The following is a 22,282-nucleotide window of genomic DNA, read 5'->3' as shown; positions in this document are numbered from 1 at the left end:
AACTACGTCATTATTCGCTTGCGCTTGGTGCGCGGTTATGTTAAAAGCTCGTCCACGCGTCACTTGGTTCGAAATCTGGTTCACCGGATTCGCTTGCGTAATCTGAACTTGTAGCCTCGGGCATGCGTTCCGGAAATGACTGGGATCACCGCAGTTGAAGCAAGATCTGGGTCGTGGGTTTTGGTAGGTTGGTTGTGGGTTCTGCGGGTAGACTGGTGGTGTTGGCGCAATTGGATTGGCGGGAAGGATTCTACAGTTTTCTGCAAGGTGACCAGCGCGGCCACATCGGTTACAAAGTCGACATGGGACTTGAGGTGGGTGGTGGAGTCTACAGGTTGGGCAAAAGGGGTGGTTTCCTGTGTAGGGTTTCTTAGTTGGCGGGGCAGGGAGTGCGGGATTGGTTAGGGCATAGTTGTGGACTACAGGAGGAGTTGGGTAGGTCGACAGTGGGTTAGGAGCGTGTACTGGAGGTTGGTAGGTGGGTTGCTGGACAATGGGCGGGTTGGTAAGCGCGTAAACTTGTCTGCGCCTACGCTTCTGGTTATGGTTTGAGGGTTCTGGTTTGGTTTCTGCGGGTTCAGGGACAGTTTTGGTGGGTTTGGTCTTCTCAGTTCCCCGCAGGAACAGGGTTCCTGCTCTGACATGGTTGTCGCTGAGCACAGCGGCCAATTCGATGGCGTCAGAGAGGGTAACTGGGTTTCTGGCCCATACAGAATCTTGAATTTCCATGGGGAGACCCCCAAGGAATTTCTCTATGGCTCGGCGGGAAGGGGTAACAAGGTGAGGGACAAGCAGGCTTAGTTCATGGAAACGCGTCGCGTACTCGCGCGCTTCACCGCTGTATTGCTTAAGATTCCAAAATTCCTCCTCCAGGCGCTTAACTTCGTTGGGAGGGCAGAATTCTCGCGTCAGAATTTCCTTGAATTCCTCCCATGTCATGCTAGAAGCAGCTTCTGCGCCACGCGCATGAGCTACTCCATTCCACCATGTAAGCGCCCTTGATTCCAGGACACTGGAAGCATATAGGGTTCGTCTGTCTGAGGGGCATTGGGTGTGGAGGAAAGTGTTTTCTATTTTCTCAAGCCACTGGAGCATCACGGTGGCTCCTTCAAGACCTGTGAACTTTGGAGGGCTACCCGCGTTAAAGGACTTAATGTTATAACCGGAGGGGTGGGTATTGTTTTGACTCAAAGCTTGGGCTATTGCGGCGGCCATTTCCTGGGAACGTTGCTGTCTACGCCTGCGCGAGGCTTCTCTCCTCTGATGACGGCGAGATAGCGGAGGCATTCTATAAAAGTTTTAGTTTTTAGTTAATATCTTGGTTTTAGCGCAAAGTATAACCTCGAAAAGCTTGGTTTCGCGGAGTCAGTTACTGTCAAAAGTTAAAGTTAAATAAATGACCCTAAATGCAGACTTAATAAAGGTAACAAATTCGAATCAAGAATCGACAATTCATGTATCACCATGACTTTCCGAATTCCCAATTTAAAATATACGAGTAAACGAGTATTGGAGATTGACGATTCATGTATCACCATGACTTTTCAATCTTCAATATAAAATATACAAGAAAATGAGTATTGGAGGTTGACAATTCATGTATCACCATGACTTTTCAAGTCTCCAACCTCAGAACATAATCGTAAATGGAAATTGAAAATCAACTATTCATGTATCACCATGACTTTTCGGATTTTCAATCCCAACAAACGAATATGTAAGTAAAATCAATAAAAATCGAAATTCAGCAAAAATCGAAATATCGCGAAATAAAACATAAAACCATACGCTGCGTCTGCGCAAGCATATTTATAAATAACGAGTAATTAACAATAAGCGCACAAACATGAGATTTCTCTCATGCGCGAGAAGGGACTCTTAGGTATTCTAGGCCGTTACGTCTAACCACCTATCCTAAAGTCAACGAGCTCTGATACCAATCTGTAACACCCCGACCAAAGGCGGATTATACATCGGGGCGCCACATATTGTTTCATTACTCGTGACACTATTGGGTGTCAATATTTAATAAATATATTCATTCACGCACGCGCAACGTAAACACAAGATAACATAAATCAACATAAATCAATATATTATAAGGCAAAATATCCGAACAACAATAACTTGTCTTGATACATTTTAATCTAGGTCCAAAAGTAAAAACGTCCTATGTGTCCACAAGCTCCAAATGTAGCTACAGCAAACCTGAACATGTGTTAAAATAAACGTCAAACACTTGCGTGTTGGTGAGAAATCAAGTTTAATACAATACATAGATAACAATAAATCTGCGCGCAACATGTGTATGTCTGGTTTTCAACAAGGGTGTAATCCGATCGGGACCAACTCTAAGATTCATACTCATAGACTGCCAGTGCTCACAATTGAGCTCACAAACAAGAAAGACTGTGCAAGTGTAAACAAAAGAGAAAATCATAAACGATAGTTCTCCCGTGTTCATCTAATGGTACCATGAGAACTGCGGAATAGACCGACAAGACGGTTAATGATCCACACATACAAATAAACAGCCAAGTCTACGTCCCCAACACATGGGATACTGCGCGACTAAAGTTCATAAATAAGTTTAAGACTCTAAGTTTGTATGAACACATGAACATCCCAAAACATTAAAAATAAAAAGGGATTAGGTACGAGATTACTCACTTGATAAACGATGCGGTGTAAGATAAAGCAAGAACCAACTTTAAACAAGCACACGTTAACCTATAAATAAGATTATTATTTTAATGATTTGATTTAAGTCTTGATTATAAGTTAGCATAATTAATAAGTAAATTATTATATATAATATATATATTACCGGAAAATCAGGGCAGAACAGGATAGAAGACGAAGGCAAAGAGAGAGGAGACGGCAGAGGAAGAACAACGGCAAGGAGTAAGAGAGAACAGGAGAGTTTAAGTGCTTTGTGTGTGTAGTGTTAGGAAATTAACATTATTATTTATAGGGAAACCCTAGGGAACACAATCCCTAGAAAAGGGGAAAAGATCTCCAAAAGGTAAAAGATTCCAAAAGCAAAAGATATCAAAAGATATGGTAGCTGCAGGGGGCAAAGGAAAAGCTGACAGGTAACAGTAAACAGGCATGGGCGAGTCAGATAAAGGTACTGGTCAAGCATGGAAAAAGCAGATCTCAAAAGATAATGTCAGTCACTTTTTCTGCCAATCAATGGGGTTGGTGCGCATGCTGCGCCAAAAGTGGCTTTTCAGACATAAGATAGGTCAGGTCAACAGCACAGAAGATAAGACATCACAAAAGTAAACGGCTAGATTAAACAGAAGACTCAAAGGGTTTAGCGCGAGAAGGCTCGAGCGCACGCGCGAGGGCGAAGGCAGACAGAGAACAGTCCACAGCGCGCCGCGGGAAGAACTAGAATCCTTAGCGCGTCGCGGGAAGAACTACCATTCTTAGCGCGCTGCGAGAAGAACTACAATTCTTAGCGCGCTGCGAGAACAGTTTGCCTCGCGTATCGCAGGAACAACTGGTCTTCGCGCAGGCTTCCTTGTAAGGAGTCTGGCGCGTGGAGCTGCGCAGACAACCTTAGGAGGGAAGGAACAAAGGACAGTTAGGGGTTCAAGGCTTAAGGGCGGAACAACGACAAGAGAGAGAAAGAGGCGGGATGGCAACAAGAGGGAAAAGAAGGCGGAAAGAGAGAAGAAGAGGGACGGGACGGCGGGAAGGAAAAGAGAGAGAAGAAAAAGGAAGGAAAATATATTATTATTATTAAAAGTAAAGTATAAGTATAAATAAATATTAAATCATAAAAGAAAGAGATCGAATCGGAGAAACGGGTACCTGGGTCGGGTCGGATCGGGGCAGACGTCACACTCCACCTCCCCCCCCCCCCCGGCGCCGCTCTTACGCCGGGAGAGGGGGGGGTTGGGTTGTCGCTGGAGTGTTGTTTGATTTAATATCATTATATTAACTCTGTGTGTATAATATGTATACACACACACACACATATAGGGGCTACAAAACCATTACACCCTAAAACAAAAATCCCTCCTTTGCTGACTTATGGCCAAATGTCACAAATCGCCTCATTTTGTAGCTCCTTCACTACACATAGCCTAAGAGTATATGCACCAACAAGCGTGTCCAGTCAGCTATCACATCATATGTTATCTTTAGTTGGAAAACTGTACTAGTACACGGGCCTCAATATAGTAATAACATATATAGAAATTACTTTATAGTTACAAACCTATACAAGTATAGTCTCCAATATAACTTTTTATAGTCAAATATAAAATAAACATCAGAAACTTAAGAAGCCTGAGCTATCCTGGCTGCAGTCCCATAGTTTTTTCATGGTTTTCTTTCAGTGATCCGAACAACCCATCTGGGCCTTCCACAATAAAACATAAGCCGTCCGATACCCGACCCGATTAACATCCCAAATCCAAATCCAATAACAACAGATTCCCAAGAAAGCCCGTTAAGAAAACTCGAATCTTCCTCTTCTTCAAGTGTTGGATATGATGGCCTGTTATCATCTCCACAGCCCGTTATCAACGGAAATCCACATAACCCATTGTTCCCTTGATATGAATCGTTTCCAAACGTATTAAACTGTCCCCCTCGAGGTATGGCTCCATGAAGCCGATTATTAGAGAAATTTACAACCGCAAGGAATGTCAAACTTGCTAACTGTCCAGGGATCTCACCGGTCAACTTATTAGAAGAAAGATCTAAAGATTCAAGAAATGTGAGATTCCTCAACTGTGTCGGGATCTCACCGATGAGACTGTTATGTGATAGATTAAGAAACCGAAGCGATCTCAGCTGTCCAATCGTGTCGGGAATCTCCCCTTGGAAGTTATTAACCGAAAGGTCTATAGTCGTGAAGACGATTAATATTCTCTGTAGCTCCAAACTCCATCCTTTGATCACTAGGCTCACTGTGTCATCATACATGAAATGTCTATCCGTGTAGAAATCTTGTGATGCCATGAAACGTCTATCCATGTAAAGATCTCCTGATGCAGAGCTATTTGTGCTCATCATTGCTTTAAAGTTCTTCACGTAGTTTGCTGGCAAACGGCCCGTAAGCCCATTGTTAGATAGATCAAGGATCCGCAGCTTTGGAAACGGGCTTTTCGTGGTGGATGCGTGTAACGGGCCGTTAAGTTTATTACCACTCAAGACAAGAACTTGCAACTCGGGAATTGTGTCGATCCAATGCGGGAATCCGCCTGTCAGCATATTGTTCCCAAAATCTAGAACTTCAAGTTTCCTGCAATTGATCAAACTCCTTGGAATCGAACCTTCGAGTCGATTCCCGTTCATGTTTATGTTCCTTAAATCATTATTTTGCTTCAAGAATGTTATGGGAATGCTACCATGGAACCGGTTCAACCGCAAGTCCAACACTTTGAGAGTCGGACTGAAATGACCCACGCATTGTGGAATCGGGCCAGTAAACTGGTTAGTCCCGAGGTCAAGAATCTCCAAGTATCTCAACTTGCAGACTGATTCAGGGACCGAGCCAGATAACGAATTATTACTCAAAGTCAAGTGCTTTAATTTTTCACAGTTTGTTATAGTTTCAGGAAAATAACCTGAAAGTTCATTGTCATGAAGCACAAACTGCTCCAAGTTTCTAAGCTTACCAACCGAATCTGGGATCGAGCCCGTTAGCCCATTTTTAAGCAAGAGCAACTTAACTAGAGACTTCAGGTTTCCCAACTCTTCAGGAATAGAACTGTTAAACCAATTGTCATTAAGGTACAACTGCTCTAGTTTGGTTAGATTACCAACCGAAACCGGGATCTGACCGCTTAGCTCGTTGTGAGCGAATGATAACTTAACCAGAACCTCTAATTTTCCTAGTTCGTGCGGGATAACACCCGATAGAAAGTTATTATGAATATCTAATGTCTTTAGCCTTCTTAGGTTTCCTAGTGAGCCCGGGATGGAACCCGTGAGCATATTATGGCCCAATTGTATAATAATCAATTCATTCATGCTTACTATTTCGTTAGGAATCCAACCCGAAAGTTTATTCGTGTATAAAGATAAAACCCTTAATGAGCTCAGGTTTCCTAACGATGGTGGGATCGAGCCCGTTAGATTGTTCAGGAACAAGTGCAGTTCAGACAGTTTACTAAGGTTTCCTAGGCTAGACGGGATTGAGCCCGTTAGAAAGTTAAACGAGATATTAACCATCACTAGATTGTCTAGATTTCCTAAAGAATCAGGAATATGACCTCCTAGATTATTATCATTCAACATCAGGGTCTGCAGGCCCGATAACGTTCCTATCTCTCGTGGAATCGTTCCAGAAAAACGATTACACGAGAGATCAAGGAACACGAGTTTAGAAAGGTACCTGATTTCGACTGGAATGGGCCCGGAAATATTATTTATTCTAAGGTCTAGATGTGTTAGACTAGTGAAAGATGAAAACTCGAACTTTAGAAGTGTACCGATTAATCTAGAACTAGAAAGGTTGAGTTCGATCATGTTTCCTTGATCATTGCAATGAACACCGTACCAGGCGCATGGTGCGGTGGTCGAGGTTCGGTTGGTATCGCTTAGGTTGCATGACCATGAGGATAATAATGGGTTGTGTTGGTTTGTGAGGCTGGTCTTCCATTTGAGCAGAGAATCAGCTTCTTGTTTTGAAGCATAAGTGTGAATTGTTGAAAAGAAAAATGTAAAGAGAATAATAAAGAGTGACCTCATTGGTGTTTTGATGTTGAATAAAAGATGGTTTAAAGTTTTAATATATATAAATATATGTGTATTTTTGGTTGTGACAATTGTCTAATATTAGAGATGAACTTGACTTGCTTGATAGGTATATTTTTAAACAGATTTCACATTTGTTCATTCCTTGTGGCTTCTTGGCAAATATGTGTCATCTATTACGTGCATGTTACGAAAGTGAGACTTAACCGACCTGTGTTCACAACATTGAGTCATTGACTTCCTCACCAAATCATAGATTTGTTGAGTTGAAAGTATAAGTTCTCACAATTTTACAATCCTTTTTTCTTTTATTGTCCTAATTAATTTTCTTTAATATTTGCATGGTGGGCATCTTGAGTAATTGGCCTTAGAGGTGCACAAACCGGGTATTTTCAGGAACCAGAACCGGGTAGGAACTGTTCCGGGTATGGTCAACAAAAGTAAAAACCGAGTCCGGGGAGGAACCGGTTCCGGGTATAGTCGGGTATTTGACTGGGTTTCAGGTATAGGGTAGGGTCGGGTTTTGACAGGGGGTGGAACCTGTTCCACCGGGTCGGGTTGGTTCCGGTTCCGGGTACAGTTCCGGGGAGAAACTTAAAGCCCAGTCCGTACCCGGGGTAAGGTAGGGTCGGGGCTGGAACCGGTTTTTTTGTGCACCTCTAATCAGTGACGAAGTTTGGACATACACGTCGAGGGGGCGGGACTCAATATATATAAAAAAATTCATAAACTAGAGGGGGGTGGGCTCAAAATTTCAGTCGGAAACGGGTAAATTTACACCATGTATAAAAATTTTTGGCCGAAAAAGAATTAATTTACACTACCGAGCAAAAAACGAAGGGCCTGGGGTCAAAAATTCGGTCGGAAACGGGTAAATTTACACTATGTATAAAATTTTTCGGCCAAAAAGGATAACTTTACACTACCGAGCGAAAAACGATGGGTCCGGGATCAAAATTTCCGTCGGAAACGGGTTAATTTACGTGTATAAAAATTTTCGGCCGAAAAAGAATAAATTTACATCACCGAGCGAAAAATGGAGGGGGGCGGGCCCACCCCTGGCCCCAATTAAGCACTCCAATGCCTCTAATTGGCCTTATGGTTGTCCAACATATTCTATTTATAGGCCTTCCTGCTGCTTCTTGAATCTCAGTTCTCTTCTCGGTTGCTAGCTATAAAACGCCGCCTACATCCATGCAACTAGGACAAAAGATCTCATGGTTAGACCATGTGTAGTCATAATAACGTCTCAATCAGCGAGGGGGCATTTTATAAAAAGTGGTGTGGTGGTCAAATGTCCCTACAATCATTGCTCAATCACTGATTGGTACACAAGTTTCCCTCTCCACACCGTTTTGTACACAACGTTTGGCACCAAAACAGTCCCCAGAATGTCCTTTACACATGGTCTTAACGGTCGTTTCCAACGTTCCTTTATTTCAAGATTGCATTTATTAAGTTTCTGATTCTACTCCTTTGGATGGCTATATATAATCGAGACTCTAGAGGCCGCAATAAATACAAATTTCCACAATCAAGTTACTATTCTCGTTCATTGTATTCATCGATAACCAATCCGACGAGAGTCATCTACTGTTATATGTAGTTTATTTTGAGTAGTTTGTGTTCGTTTATTCTAGTTTTATCAATTTTAATCATTTGAGTTTTCTATTACCACTGCCTGTTCTTGAGTATAAAATCAAGTTCCGCGTTTTTGTGACAAGAATGAGATTATATACAAACAAATAACACCGGTTTTGATCACAACGGTTGATTGACTCTTTCTTTTGATTGAATGAATAAACGTGCGTACGTACAATGAATAATTTTAGAATAAAACACCACCTATTTAATAACCTTAACAGACTGACTCTAAACCCGCGTAAACATCATCCTAAATACCAGAGATAACAAGCCCGTTATCTAAGCCACTAACTAAAACTTGTTAAACAAACAAACATGTATGTGATTAAATACTAAAAACATTAAGCTGAAATTAAAAGCCTGCTGAACCGTTCTAACCAACAGGCTCGACCCTGTTGACCAAGATTAACCCAACACTCCTTCGATCCACATCTTATGCGTCCAAAAACGTTTGTGATATTTAACACGAAAGATTTTTATGACCCGGCTAGTATCTCTACTGTGAACAAAACAATACGCTACGTGTTACCTAAACAAAATTATAAATTAATTTGTTAGAATCTAGGTTTACCCATGCGTGGAGTCATATGATCACACCTAAAGAAAATACATACAAATAAATCATAATGGCTCAAACCGATAGGAAATTGCCAAGAGTTAAATTTGTCGGAAACCAAACCTGAACCTTTTAAAACGAAATTAAATTACGTATTTGGTTTTCGGTTTTGGAAATCTAAACACGGTTCGTTTCATATAGGCTAGATAATTAGAATGAAAACTGATTTCGAATAATAGTTTCTACCAAAACAAACAGAAAACCGAATCAATTAACACCCTAGTTATTATTTATTTTTATTGGAAGAACAGTTTAGTTACATGTTAGCAATTTCGTAAAATAACAAGTACCGATCACTTAATGCAACTACCGTTGAAAGAGACATTACACGAGGGTCCTTTTTTTGTGAGACGAATTCAAATAGACGTATTTGGCATTCAAGAAGACTTTGTGGGTGCAAAAGAAGCGTTTGAAAAAGTCTTCATTGCTTCCATAGTCCAACTGATCCAATAATATGCTTTAATACTTATATAGAAATATATTCGATAATTAATAACATGTTCAAAATCTGTGTTCACTACTAGAAAACAAGTCATTTTCTCACAAAAACTTCCTACAAATTTCCTACAACAAGTAGTTCCAACAAAAAAATAATCTCAAACATTGCTACAATATTATCTAATAAACATTATGAATAGTTTTTGTAGGAAAGTTGTATGAAGTTTACAACCACATGTTTTTGTAGAAATTTTGTAAGAAAAGTTGTTAGAAAACGGTTGAAAATGATTTTCAACCATGTGTTTTTCCAACAACTTTTTTGTTAAGAGACTGAATTTTTCCAACAGATTTCCTACAATTCGATTGTAGAAAAACATCTCTTTTTCTAGTACTGGTTTGTAGATGCTTGTCTGTTTTAGGGTCGAACAATTGAAACAATAGTTGCATTATCGGAGATGAACTTACTAGACTGAAATCACACACGAAAATCATATGTTGAGGTCGCTAGACTTTCTAGTTTGTGTTCTTTGTTTTCTTGAACGTAGAACCAAAATGGAGGACTAAGGCTATCCGTAGTAGGCGACAAATGCCCCAAAACTGGGGCGATATCTTGCATGAACACCCTCCACCTGCCCCCCCCCCGGCGCCGCTCTTACGCCGGGGGGGGGGGGGGGGTTGGGTTGTCGCTGGAGTGTTGTTTGATTTAATATCATTATATTAACTCTGTGTGTATAATATGTATACACACACACATATAGGGGCTACAAAACCATTACACCCTAAAACAAAAATCCCTCCTTTGCTGACTTATGGCCAAATGTCACAAATCGCCTCATTTTGTAGCTCCTTCACTACACATAGCCTAAGAGTATATGCACCAACAAGCGTGTCCAGTCAGCTATCACATCATATGTTATCTTTAGTTGGAAAACTGTACTAGTACACAGGCCTCAATATAGTAATAACATATATAGAAATTACTTTATAGTTACAAACCTATACAAGTATAGTCTCCAATATAACTTTTTATAGTCAAATATAAAATAAACATCAGAAACTTAAGAAGCCTGAGCTATCCTGGCTGCAGTCCCATAGTTTTTTCATGGTTTTCTTTCAGTGATCCGAACAACCCATCTGGGCCTTCCACAATAAAACATAAGCCATCCGATACCCGACCCGATTAACATCCCAAATCCAAATCCAATAACAACAGATTCCCAAGAAAGCCCGTTAAGAAAACTCGAATCTTCCTCTTCTTCAAGTGTTGGATATGATGGCCTGTTATCATCTCCACAGCCCGTTATCAACGGAAATCCACATAACCCATTGTTCCCTTGATATGAATCGTTTCCAAACGTATTAAACTGTCCCCCTCGAGGTATGGCTCCATGAAGCCGATTATTAGAGAAATTTACAACCGCAAGGAATGTCAAACTTGCTAACTGTCCAGGGATCTCACCGGTCAACTTATTAGAAGAAAGATCTAAAGATTCAAGAAATGTGAGATTCCTCAACTGTGTCGGGATCTCACCGATGAGACTGTTATGTGATAGATTAAGAAACCGAAGCGATCTCAGCTGTCCAATCGTGTCGGGAATCTCCCCTTGGAAGTTATTAACCGAAAGGTCTATAGTCGTGAAGACGATTAATATTCTCTGTAGCTCCAAACTCCACCCTTTGATCACTAGGCTCACTGTGTCATCATACATGAAATGTCTATCCGTGAAGAAATCTTGTGATGCCATGAAACGTCTATCCATGTAAAGATCTCCTGATGCAGAGCTATTTGTGCTCATCATTGCTTTAAAGTTCTTCACGTAGTTTGCTGGCAAACGGCCCGTAAGCCCATTGTTAGATAGATCAAGGATCCGCAGCTTTGGAAACGGGCTTTTCATGGTGGATGCGTGTAACGGGCCGTTAAGTTTATTACCACGCAAGACAAGAACTTGCAACTCGGGAATTGTGTCGATCCAATGCGGGAATCCGCCGGTCAGCATATTGTTCCCAAAATCTAGAACTTCAAGTTTCCTGCAATTGATCAAACTCCTTGGAATCGAACCTTCGAGTCGATTCCCGTTCATGTTTATGTTCCTTAAATCATTATTTTGCTTCAAGAATGTTGTGGGAATGCTACCATGGAACCGGTTCAACCGCAAGTCCAACACTTTGAGAGTCGGACTGAAATGACCCACGCATTGTGGAATCGGGCCAGTAAACTGGTTAGTCCCGAGGTCAAGAATCTCCAAGTATCTCAACTTGCAGACTGATTCAGGGACCGAGCCAGATAACGAATTATTACTCAAAGTCAAGTGCAATAATTTTTCACAGTTTGTTATAGTTTCAGGAAAATAACCTGAAAGTTCATTGTCATGAAGCACAAACTGCTCCAAGTTTCTAAGCTTACCAACCGAATCTGGGATCGAGCCTGTTAGCCCATTTTTAAGCAAGAGCAACTTAACTAGAGACTTCAGGTTTCCCAACTCTTCAGGAATAGAACTGTTAAACCAATTGTCATTAAGGTACAACTGCTCTAGTTTGGTTAGATTACCAACCGAAACCGGGATCTGACCGCTTAGCTCGTTGTGAGCGAATGATAACTTAACCAGAACCTCTAATTTTCCTAGTTCGTGCGGGATAACACCCGATAGAAAGTTATTATGAATATCTAATGTCTTTAGCCTTCTTAGGTTTCCTAGTGAGCCCGAGATGGAACCCGTGAGCATATTATGGCCCAATTGTATAATAATCAATTCATTCATGCTTACTATTTCGTTAGGAATCCAACCCGAAAGTTTATTCGTGTATAAAGATAAAACCCTTAATGAGCTCAGGTTTCCTAACGATGGTGGGATCGAGCCCGTTAGATTGTTCAGGAACAAGTGCAGTTCAGACAGTTTACTAAGGTTTCCTAGGCTAGACGGGATTGAGCCCGTTAGAAAGTTAAACGAGATATTAACCATCACTATATTGTCTAGATTTCCTAAAGAATCAGGAATATGACCTTCTAGATTATTATTACGCAACAAAAGCGTCTGGAGACCCGTTAACGTTCCTATCTCTCGTGGAATCGTTCCAGAGAAATGATTGCGCAAGAGATCAAGGAACACGAGTTTAGAAAGGTGTCTGATTTCAACAGGGATGGGCCCGGAAAAGTTGTTTATTTTAAGGTCTAGATGTGTTAGACTAGTGAAAGATGAAAACTCGAACTTTAGAAGTGTACCGTTTAATCTAGAACTAGAAAGGTTGAGTTTGATCATGGTTCCTTGATCATTGCAATGAGCACCGTACCAGGAACACGGTGCGGTGGTCGTGGTTCGGTTTCTAAGTGACCATGAGGATAATATTGGGTTGTGTTGGTTTATGAGACTAGCTTTCCATTTGAGCAGAGAATTAGCTTCTGGTATTGAAGCAAGAGTGTGAATTGTTGGATATATTGAATATAAAAGTGTAAAGATGATAATAAATAGTAACTTCATTGGTGTTTAAATGTTGAATAGAATATGGTTTAAAGCTAGTTTTAGTAATATATATATATATATATATATATATATATTCTTTCCTTGTGGCTTCTTGGCAAATATGTATCAAGACATCATATGAAAGTGAGATTTTACCTGTCTTCTATCTCAAGTCAATACTAAATGTCAAAAACGTGTTGGTGAAATTTGAGACGGTAGATTTTTATGAACAGTATTTTTACTGTGGACAAGGGGGTGTTTGGTAGAGGGAATTGAGGGGTGAGAAATGGAATTGGAAAGAATTCTCTTGTTTGTTTATGAAAGAAAGAGGTGAGAAATGGAAATAAACCATTTCCATTTCTCTGATTTTGTTTCTCTAAAAAAAGCGGAGAATTGGATTTATAGGGTTTCATTTCTCAGCCTCACTCTCTCACGCCTCTCCCTGCTGTTCGATCTACAGCAGTAAACTCACGCCTCTCCCTGCTGTTCGATCGACTTGCAGCCTCTAATCACCCACAAATCATCTCCAACCCAAGAACCGAGTTCGTATTCGCGATCCTTGCTTCGATTCCAACGATCCTAGGTATGAAACTTTCATTTTTTCGACTTTCTTATGCTCGACCAGACCTAAACCTCGATCCAAACTCAGCTGCTGATGTCGATTGTTATCGTGGGATGTTTGTATGTTGTTGGTAATCGATTTAGATATGTTAGATTTCAATGGTTTATGTTTAATTCGACTCTTGATGAAATCTTTGATGTCTAGGTTATGAATTGAACATTATATGGTATGAAATTGATGAGTTTGAATCATGAATTTTATGTTAGAATGATATTTAGATGCTAGGTTGAATGTTGGAACCGATAAATTGAATGTTTACATGAGTTGCTTGAATGCTGTTGCTGATGAAATCTGTAATGCTGTTTTGTTCAAACAATATTTTGATCATAACAGATGCAAATTGATCGTTTCTTGAGTCTAACATTAAGTTCAAAGAGTCTAGTTTCAAACCCCACTGGTTTCGTAATTTTTAAAGAAGTTTTGATTACCCAAACGTGAAAAATAAAACCGAAGGTCAAATCTGTTTTTGACTGACAGATTTTAGGTCCACTTCTAAAGAGCGTAACTCTCTTGTTTTTGAAGTTTTAGACTTCATTCCTCTTTCTAATGAACATTTTAAGTGTCTAGAATATTTCCCAATTGGCCTTGTATGCAAATCCTGAGTAGTCAATTTTTGAGAAATTTTGACATTTACAAACTCTGAACAGTTAGTTTTAGATACCTTTGATAATTAGCATTTTAGTTGAAAACCTTATGCATACTTTAAAAATTTGAGAAAAATATATAAACACCTAGAGATGTTGAAGTTTCTGTTAAAATATTTTCATAATTTATTTCAATTGTTTTGTTGATAAATAAATCTATATTTACAAACTCAAATCTGACCAAAAAACTCAGATTTCTACATATCAACAAATCATCACTTTTTACACCATTTTTATCTAGAAATTGACTTGTAACTCACATGGAAACCTTAGGGATCTTATATAACATTGACTTGTAACTCACATGGAAACTTGGATGTTCAATTTCATCCAAAATAACATATATATTGATGTAAACATTGGCAATTAAACAACATTCAGCAAGTCAGTGAATAAAGTAGCCTGTAATCATTTTTCTTGCTTTCATGATCACTTTGTTGCTAATATTTGGATTATATTTTGGAGTTATTTGCTTTTCTTGAATTTTCTTATATTTTTATGTGTAGATGGCAAGATCACCTTCCAGACAAAGAATAGTTGCCATAGGTGCATTTTATGTCATTTATGTTACGATTCGTTGGTGGATGTTGTGTACTTATCATTTGCGTCAGTCGATTGAGTCAATGACTTTACGTACAAAATATTTAATGAGTTACCATAATAGGCGTGAAAACATGGTGAGGATGGTTTATGAAAGTGATGTTACGAGTGTTGTTAACATAAGAATGAATATACATGCATTTACAAAACTTTGTGATATGCTAGAAACTAGAGGGGGACTAAAGAATAGTAAAAACATGCTAGTCGATGAGCAAGTTGCTATGTTTTTACATACCCTTGCTCATAATGCAAAGAATAGGATACTAGTCAACAGATTTCATCGGTCCGGGGAAACTGTAAGTCGGTATTTCAAGTTAGTCTTAAATGCTATATGTCGATTACACAAAGAACTCTACAAGTCACCCGTGCCAGTGCCAGATAATGAAACTGATGAAAGATGGAAATGGTTTAAGGTTAGTCAAACACATTTTTTATTAAAGATATTTTTTGCTAACATAAATTAGTAAGTAATGTTTTCTTTTAACTCAGGGTTGCTTAGGAGCATTAGATGGAACATACATTAAAGTTAAAGTCCCTGCTATTGATAGAAAACCTTATAGGACAAGAAAAGGGCAGATTTGTACTAACGTACTCGGAGTATGTACGAGAGACCTTTTATTTACGTATGTCTTAGCGGGATGGGAGGGTTCTACAGCTGATAGTAGAGTTTTGCGTGATGCAATCAGTAGACCCAATGGTCTTAAAATAACTCCGGGTATGTGATAGACAATTTTCAAAGAATATACATAGATTTAAGTATGATAATTAACATAGAGTTTATGGTTAATTGTAGGAACATACTACCTTTGTGATGCCGGTTATACAAATGGTGAAGGATTTTTAACTCCATATCGAGGTCAACGTTATCATCTTAACGATTGGTCTCGTCCTCCTACGAATGCTAAGGAGTTCTTTAATATGAGACATTCATCGGCCAGGAATGTTATAGAAAGATGTTTCGGAATGATTAAAGATAGATGGGCTATTTTGCGTGATAACTCATATCATCCCATAGAGTCCATGCCACGTATCATCATTGCTTGTTGTTTATTGCACAATTTCATACGAACAACAATGAGTGAAGACCCTCTTGATAACGAAATCCCAGTAAATCACACACAACCTGCAAATGACCATGACAATGTTATTTCTATGATCGAGCCCTCACAAGAATGGACCGATCGTAGAGACCTTCTTGCTAATGAAATGTTTAATAGTTGGAATGCGATGCGTGCGCAGCGTGCCAACAATGTTTCTTAATTATGTTTGACAATTATGTATTTTTTATTTGTAGAACCAAGGATGTTTCTTATTAATGTTTATTTATGCACTTTATTTGTTTCTTATTAATGTTTCTTGTTATATTTGTATTTGTAGTTACATGAATTATGATTTTTAATTGTATAATTATGCATTTGTACGTAGACATGGCAGATTCAAATATAGTGAGAGGAGTTACTCGGAGCAAGCATACCTGGACAAATGATGAAGATGCAAAGCTAATTGATGCATTAATGGAGATACATGCATCCGGAAAGTATGCTGGTGCTGACAATGGATTCAAACCAGGTTATTTAAATGGTGTTCAACAATTGCTAGATGTAAGTCTTCCTAACTCTGGCCTCAAAGCAGAACCACATATAAAGTCTAGGATGAAGACATGGAAGACACACTTTAGCATTGTATATGATATGGTGCATACAAGTGGGTTTGGTTGGGATGAACAAAAATGTTGTATTATTGCCGATGATAGTGTTTGGAATGAATACGTGAAGGTATATTCTAAAAAATATATTTTTTAGATTTTAAAATTTTAGTCTAATTTATTTGTAATTGTCTTGTAGTCTCACAAAGGTGCTGTGAAGTTTCGTGACAAGTCATTTCCTTTCTATGACAAATTGTGTACCATATTCGGTAAGGATAGAGCTACTGGTAGTAAAGCAGTTGACCTTGGAGAAGAAGATGTTGTTCAAGAGACGCAAAAAAGCTCACCTGTTGATATTGAAGACTTTGATTTTGTTGATGAAGCCGTTCCAAATGTTGATAGATCTGAAGGACAAACAGGAAGTGTAACAAGCAAGCGCAAAAGAGGTAGAAGCACGGATGCAGATGAGATATATCGAGAGTCTTGCAAAGATATCAAGGAAGTTTTGCTTCGATTTGGGGAGATGGTGGGTGAACAACTTAGCAAAGAAGGTATGGAGGCTCGTGAAATCTATGAAAAGGTTAGTGATGAGTTGAAAGCTTTACCAGGTATCACTACGAAAAAACGGTTCAAAGCAGCTCATTTGATTGGTAAAGATGTGGATCTAGGACGTTCTTTTCTTGCGTTGACAATAGAAGAGAAAATTGAGATGGTCGAGTTGTATACCGATGGTTCAATGGGATAGTTGTGTATGGTTGAAGTATGTTTTGTATGTGAATTGGTTTTAACTATGGTTGATGTTTTTTGCTTAAAAACTATGTTTTGTATGTGAATTGGTTTGATCAATGCATATTTTGGTTGGAATTTATGCATCTTTTTATATGTTTTTTATTTTTTAATAAATATTTGTTATGAAAAAAATACTTGTGCTAATGATAAAGTTGATATAATTCTCTGTTTATTTCCTATGTACCAAGCAAGAGAAATGATTCTCAGCTATATTTCTCTACTGAAATCTCTGTACTACCAAACAGAACAGTCAATTCTCATTCTCCAGACCAATTCCCTTTCTCTGCAATTCCATTTCTCTATTCCATTTCTCTACAATTCCATTCTCTAATGAAGACAAATAAATAATTTCTGGTCTAAGACCGGACCCAAGCCAAAACAATATTGTTTTTCTTCATATCGTATGCTACATAGGTTATTCATGGCCTAATCTGATTCGTTTTGGTTTAGTTGTCGGAACCTAGCAAATGTGTGGAGTCATATGCTCACACCTAAAGAATATACAGCCTAATAAATTATGACGACTCAAATCGATAGATAATTGCCAAAAACGTAGGTAAATTTGTCGAAAACCCATGACCTAGTGGTCAAATGATATGTCGGTAAAGTTTCCAAAAAGTACCAAGAATTTTTTTATATTTTTTATTTGTTTTTTTCGGATTACGTCTCAACAAATTTTTGGTTGAATCGGTAGGAAATCAATCAGAATTACCTTCATCGGTGAAAACCAGTTTTCTAGCAGTGAACAAGCTAGAACATATGTCATTCAGTTTTGACAAGAGCAAATAGTTAGTTCAGCTTGTACATAGGTTGGATATATGTTGAGCTCAGACGTATAAGAGTAGAGCTACCAATTTATTACAGGCTAATACAACATGATTCGACAATAAGTTCAACGAGTTAGTGTTTGAGGTAAACGAACGTCAAGTTGGTGTGTAATAATCAAGTTTCCATCTCAGTACAAAAGAAAGCGCCCCTGTTTGGAGTGTAATAATCAAGTTATAAACGTGTTAAACGGGTAATAAACAAGTTAGTTGATCGACTTGTTTAATTTGTTAAACGGATTATATATGAAAACCCAAAACTTAATTGCATCCGTCTAGTGTAGACTCGTTGAGCTACCCCATCTAGTCCGAGCCAAGTGTCACTAACCAAATGTTCAAAACATGAGCCCACTCGAAACGATCCTCAAGAAACAAAAGCACAAGAACATATCATGCATCAGATATATCATAACAATATGTATAGAAATTAGTTTATAGGTACAAACCTATACAAATATATCGTCTCACGGTATAACCTTTTATAGTCAAACAAAAAAATTGAAAATGAACAAAGAAACAAAATCATGGGCAAGCAGATAATCGTAGGCCACAAAACCTTCACTTGACGCATTTGACACCATGACAAGCCGAAAAAAATATGACGAGAATCAATGCAATGAGGATTGCTAAAACTATCAGTTTAATCTTCATATTCTTGAACCACATTTTTCTTCTCAATTGTGTACCCTGTGTCCTAAAACCCTGCGCCTGAAACGTTACAAAACAAGGAAAATAAGTCTCCGATTGAGGGTATTTTGGTCATTTCACATGCATAAAACGGTGGGTCATGAAATGTTTTTCTTCTATATATTTTATGTTAGTATTTTGGTCACATTGGTGCAAACAATTGATCTAAAATTGTATTTGTAATTTTGAAATTTTGTATGCAGACTTACTTGAGAGTGAAGAGTCTCGGTTTTATCAACCAAAAGCTCGATCTTCTCTCCACGATCAAGAACCTACAAAAGAATTACTTATTAATGAGTCAATACACGTTATGTTTTAATCAGTTTTATATATAACGGGCAAACGTGTGCATCACCTTCTCAATGTTTTCCATCATCACGCCTTTGACTTCTGAAACCTGTGCTTTGACTTTTGAAAGCTTGCTGACTTCTTCTGGATGGTCAACACAATATTGCATCTGTTCCTTATTCAGAATTCTTTATTCAGACTATTGGCAACAGCTGTTGCAGCTTTCCCTCCAGCGTATTTCTTGTTAAAATCATCCTTAATTCTTTCAAGAAATGCCATTGGAATCTGCCGGCCAACAGATTCTATGGCGACCACGCAGTATGCTTCATAATACAATAAATTAATATTAATAGTTAGTGGCGTATAAAACCAAGAAAATATTAACATTATGTCTATGATACTTTTACTGTTTTACATAATGAACAAAATTAAAATTATTAATTCTACTAATGGTGTTGGTGATAATGAAGATAATGATTGAGTCGTATAACTTTATGTTCATGATGATTAGAATTAGTGATCATTGGTGCTTTAATGTAAGTGTGCATATTGCTAGACTAATTATTAGTTTAAGTTCTTACGTGTTTTTCTTGGTTCATTTATATTTTATTTTATTAACCCAACGTACTCGACATAGCCGAAAGACAAGGGCACATGCACCAATCAGCCGGTGTCCCGATGATTGAGTGTTATGTGCCTTATGTCCAAGGCTTGATTCAAAACTACTATCGAGCCGGGGATCTCACCGGAAGCAACCTCTCTATCCCTATGGGATAGAGGTAAGGTTGTCTACATCTTACCCTCCTCAGACCCTACCATAGCATTGCTATTGGTGGGATATACTGAGTACGACGACTCGACATAGCATACTGTAGTTGATATTAATTATACATAACATCTAAATCGACTTCCATTAGTAGGTCAATCAGTCAACAACATTTAGAAATTTAGAAGACGACTGAAATGATCTCGATGATTAATATTGCTGATTCACGTCTAGAAATTATAATGATTAGTTAAGTATTTATAAGATTGATTCATTATATTTTACTAATTCATCATAAGGGTGAGGTTACTGTACAATAATTGCTTAATTTACGATAAGTACGCGACACGCTCAAAGGAAAAAAATACTAAAACGCTCAAAAACGGTTTTCATGAAGAAAAGTAAAAAAATGATCGATTAACGACCCAAAACTGTTTATTTCGGTGAACCAATAATTAATTGGATATGTATTGACAATTTCGAGATCTTGTGATGTGATTTCATGGATCGATTTCATGAATATAAGTATTCTTGTACCTAATGTACGTTAAACAATTATTATATTCTATCTTTTCTCTTCATCATAATTACTCAAGTTTACATACTAAATTTCTCATATTTTTCATACTTACCAAAAATAAATGCATATAGAGCCCTAATTCATTACATAACAGAAATAACTGAAAAGCAGAGTATCTCAAGATCACCATAAATTACAAATACATATTGTAATCAAGTTAATCAACAGCAAACAATGCAAGCTAGCAAAGATCATCTCAGACTCCTAATTTCGATATTGAACTTTGAAATGAGAACAAATAAAGCACAATCACTAGTTAACAATCGTGACAAATCATTAGATCTTTACTAACATAAATAGGCCCATTCGGAAGGAAGTTCATTTAAGTTCGTTAATAAACGATTAGACATGAACAAAATTCTCTGTTCATTTAATTAAACGAACGGAACACGAACACATGTTCCATTCGTCCATTTACGTTCGTTTATGCCCGTTCACGAAAGAAATAAGCACAATCACTAGTTAACAATCGTGATAAATCATTAGATCCTTTACTCACAAAAATAGGCATGTAATCGAACCGAACGTTCAACAAACTATTCGTGAACCCCTAGGCAATATTAAGAGAAGTTCATTTATGTCCGTTAATAAACGATCAAAGATGAACAAAATTTTTCTGCTCCTTTAATTAATTCTTTTTTCTATTTTTTCTAACATGAGATATAATATTTTAGACATAATTACAAACTTTTTCCTTTAAACATATGCAATTTATGGATCAGGTCCATAAAGAGTTTAATTGCAGGCGGTGTCCTTTATATGACATGTTTGTTTGATTTTCGTCCTTTTGTCTAACTGGCATCCAAAAACCCCGTTAAGTCTTGGGATGTGAGTGCATTTAAGTCTTTTATACGCACATTATTTAAGTATTTATATTTAAAAAAATAAATATATTATTAGAAAAAGACACTAAATAAAATATGTTAAAAAAAACAGTTAAGTCTTGGCACATTTGGATTTAACTGAGTTTTCGGATGACAGTTAGTGTAAAAAAAAAGCGAATGTATTTTGTCATATAAAAGACACCGTCCGCAAATAAAATTTTTAAAGGACCTGATCCATAAATAACATTTATATAAATGACAAAATTTGTAATTCTGCCAATATTTTAACATTATAAAATAAAAAGCAATAAAATGGTCCAATTACAAGAGGCAAATAGGCGGACAACAAGTTGCACCACCGCCCCTTTTTAATTAAACAAAAGAACACAAACACATGTTTCGTTTATTCATTTACATTCGTTTATTTACGTTAGTTTAACTCTATCAACTACGTAATAAAAAATAATAATAATAATATATCTGCTCGTGTTCGTTCGGTTCATTTCGCTAACTAACAAACACACACCGTCAATCAAATTGAACAAAACTATAACAAAATGAAACTCACTGAATCCATCCTGAACGAGATAGTTAAAGGTGTGGCCATCGCAAGTGTAGGTGAACTTATTATTAGTGGCGGGAAGCTTGTGGAGACACTGAGCAGCAATATTAGTGAAATTGCCGGTGAATTCAGTTTACTCGGATAATATGACGGTTCCTCTGGCAACAAAACTGTAGATCAATGACTGTTGGCCCATTCTGATTGCTTGATTTCACTAACAGACCCTATTAACATTATTGTAAGGAAGAGTGAATTGGGTGAAATGATAATAACAAGGATTAAAGAGAGAATTTGGAGTTTGCTTAAACTGAAAGTAAAGTAAAGGGGCTTGTTTAGTGTAGTTTTGTTGTTGACGTGGCGGTCGTAACAAAGTCGATGGAAATAACGGGAATGTCCAGCTGTATATTGTTTCTAACTTTTGACTTTTTTTGGAACGGTCTGATTATTTTTTGATATTATTTATGCAACGATGTTTGTTTGTTTATTTATGTTTATGTTTATTCATTTACGGGTGTGGATAGGATTATTCAAAGGGTAAGATCTCGTCATTTTATCTAATATTTTATCCGGACATG

The 22,282-nt window shown here is 37.9% G+C and overlaps 2 protein-coding genes and 1 pseudogene across 3 annotated transcripts; all 3 read right to left on the bottom strand.

Annotated features, from left to right (window-relative positions):
- Positions 1 to 4,335: 4,335 nt before the first annotated feature.
- LOC143595101 (uncharacterized) lies at positions 4,336 to 13,117 on the bottom strand. Its single transcript, XM_077074227.1, has 2 exons — positions 12,890 to 13,117; positions 4,336 to 6,709 (listed from the first exon to the last, which is right to left on the bottom strand). Exons 1-2 carry the CDS (start codon positions 12,892 to 12,894, stop codon positions 4,336 to 4,338), a joined length of 2,379 nt encoding a protein of 792 aa, XP_076930342.1. The 5' UTR covers positions 12,895 to 13,117.
- Positions 10,506 to 12,849, bottom strand: LOC143595105 (uncharacterized; the record flags this gene model as incomplete). Its single annotated transcript, XM_077074230.1, has 1 exon — positions 10,506 to 12,849. A coding segment is annotated over one exon (2,331 nt), but the record flags the coding sequence as incomplete, so codon positions are not given.
- Positions 13,118 to 18,130: 5,013 nt separating the features above from the next.
- Positions 18,131 to 21,923, bottom strand: LOC143595100 (vesicle-associated membrane protein 721-like; annotated as a pseudogene). The gene is made up of 4 exons (XR_013146463.1): positions 21,714 to 21,923; positions 19,043 to 19,298; positions 18,897 to 18,959; positions 18,131 to 18,708 (listed from the first exon to the last, which is right to left on the bottom strand). The product of XR_013146463.1 is annotated as a vesicle-associated membrane protein 721-like (transcript).
- Between the last annotated feature and the right edge of the window lie 359 nt (positions 21,924 to 22,282).

Source organism: Bidens hawaiensis, unplaced genomic scaffold (assembly GCF_021521415.1).
Source record: "Bidens hawaiensis isolate Kalapana, Puna unplaced genomic scaffold, B.hawaiensis_p1.1 tig00044667_1, whole genome shotgun sequence".
Classification (NCBI taxonomy): Eukaryota; Viridiplantae; Streptophyta; class Magnoliopsida; order Asterales; family Asteraceae; genus Bidens; species Bidens hawaiensis.
Note: the sequence above shows the minus strand (reverse complement) of the source record. Positions and strands in the feature narration are given on the sequence as shown.